At 45.5% G+C, this 1487-nt stretch overlaps 1 protein-coding gene and 1 pseudogene across 1 annotated transcript in view; one reads left to right on the top strand and one right to left on the bottom strand.

The window, feature by feature from the left end:
- LOC102029372 (retinol dehydrogenase 16-like) overlaps window positions 1–971 on the bottom strand; it is a gene marked incomplete in the record, with an annotated part of 7652 nt that extends 6681 nt beyond the window's left edge. The window contains 1 exon segment of the mRNA XM_013520792.1: window positions 505–971. Coding sequence (XP_013376246.1) covers window positions 505–817 — 313 coding nt within the window.
- LOC106149943 overlaps window positions 1–1487 on the top strand; it is a 19578-nt pseudogene that overhangs the window by 9892 nt on the left and 8199 nt on the right.

Genomic DNA, 1487 nt, shown 5'->3' with positions numbered 1-1487 from the left:
CCCACTTTTTGCCTTCCTGAAGCCAGTTCCTAATCTCCGAGCTATGCTGAAAATGGGAAGATTATAGCACTCCAGGCGGAGGATGCTGGGGACCCAGTCAGAATAAGTTGCGGTGCTGAGACATGAGCTCAGCTCCAGCATTCCGCAGCCACCACAGAGCCGACAGAGCCAGTCCCCAGCCCTCGTCCTGAAAGATATCGCTTCGCTAACCAGGCACTCAGCATCCTGTAAGCCAAACCTCTCCTTAGAGAGGCAGGCAGAGGACAGAGGAAATCTGGACAGAGGCCCGATTCCCAGCAGGCCCCTCTCACCAAGACTCAAGGGCTTCAAGGCCACAGGAGAGAGAAGGGACTCAGGGTACCACTGTGGGGAGGGGAAGGAAGTGAGTCTTACTTCAAGCACCACCTCAAGATTCCTTTAAATCTCACCAGCAAGCACACAGAAGGTGCCCCTTTCACACACACAGAAGAAGCCCAAAGACACAGACAGGAATCCTGGTGGTACCTTTGCTTCCCACGCGCTCCTTCACCCACTGGGCGGCTGCAGCAATGCTCTCTGTCTGGGTGACATCCAGGATCACTGTCTCCAGCCGTGCTGATGTCTGTTTCTTCAGCTGCTCGGCCCCTTCTTCTGAAAGACAAGTGGCCAGCACCCTCATGCCTCGCATGTCTAGCTGTCTGGCCAGCAGGTTCCCGAACCCCGAGTCACAGCCCGTGATGAAGACATATTTGTCTTGGAGGTGGCTCACCACCTGCCTCTCCCGGTACCAGCGCAGGAGGTAGAACAAGCCCACAAAGGCCGCCACATACACCAGCATGACTTCACCGAAGCCAGGAACAGGCCCAGTGGTGCAGGACAAGAGTCTGGGCTGTGTTCAGCCAGAAGGAGAAAAGGAACTGAGATTCCTGTCAGCAGTAGAAGGTGGCAGCCTCCAGATGACTCAGGCTGGTTACTTTTATTACTCTTTTATCACTGGCTTCTGGATCATTATTTTTTTAATACTGTCCCACCTCTCTGCACTTTGAACCTCTTTTGCTTTTTTTTTTTTTTTTAGCTTTTTTTCAAAGTAGATTTTATTATTTTTTAAAATTTAAACATAAAAGGAGGAAAACATTAACAGACAGACAACCTTTTACAAAATAGGAAAAGAACAGTACAGACAATACAGAGTTACAAACAAAATGGTAGGAAATTAACAATGCTTGTTGTATTCCATATTTTTTTTTTTATTTTAAAGATAAAAGGAGGGAAACATTAACAGACTTACATTTTACAACATATCACAAGCACAATACAGACTGTATTCCATATTGATATCTTCAAAGTGGTTTCTCATGAAAACAAATAGAGACATGCAATATTGATCAATCAATAAGTTTCTGTCAGCAAAGTATTAGAAGACAGTAGATCAACTATGTTAACTATCCTGTATAAATTTTGTATGTAGATTTTTTTTAATTTGAGGTTTTTGTTGTGTTTTGATTTCT

The sequence above is a fragment of the Chinchilla lanigera genome, unplaced genomic scaffold (assembly GCF_000276665.1).
Source record: "Chinchilla lanigera isolate Chin_1 unplaced genomic scaffold, ChiLan1.0 scaffold00057, whole genome shotgun sequence".
Classification (NCBI taxonomy): Eukaryota; Metazoa; Chordata; class Mammalia; order Rodentia; family Chinchillidae; genus Chinchilla; species Chinchilla lanigera.
The sequence above is the reverse complement of the archived record's forward strand: the minus strand, read 5'-3'. Positions and strand labels throughout refer to the sequence as shown.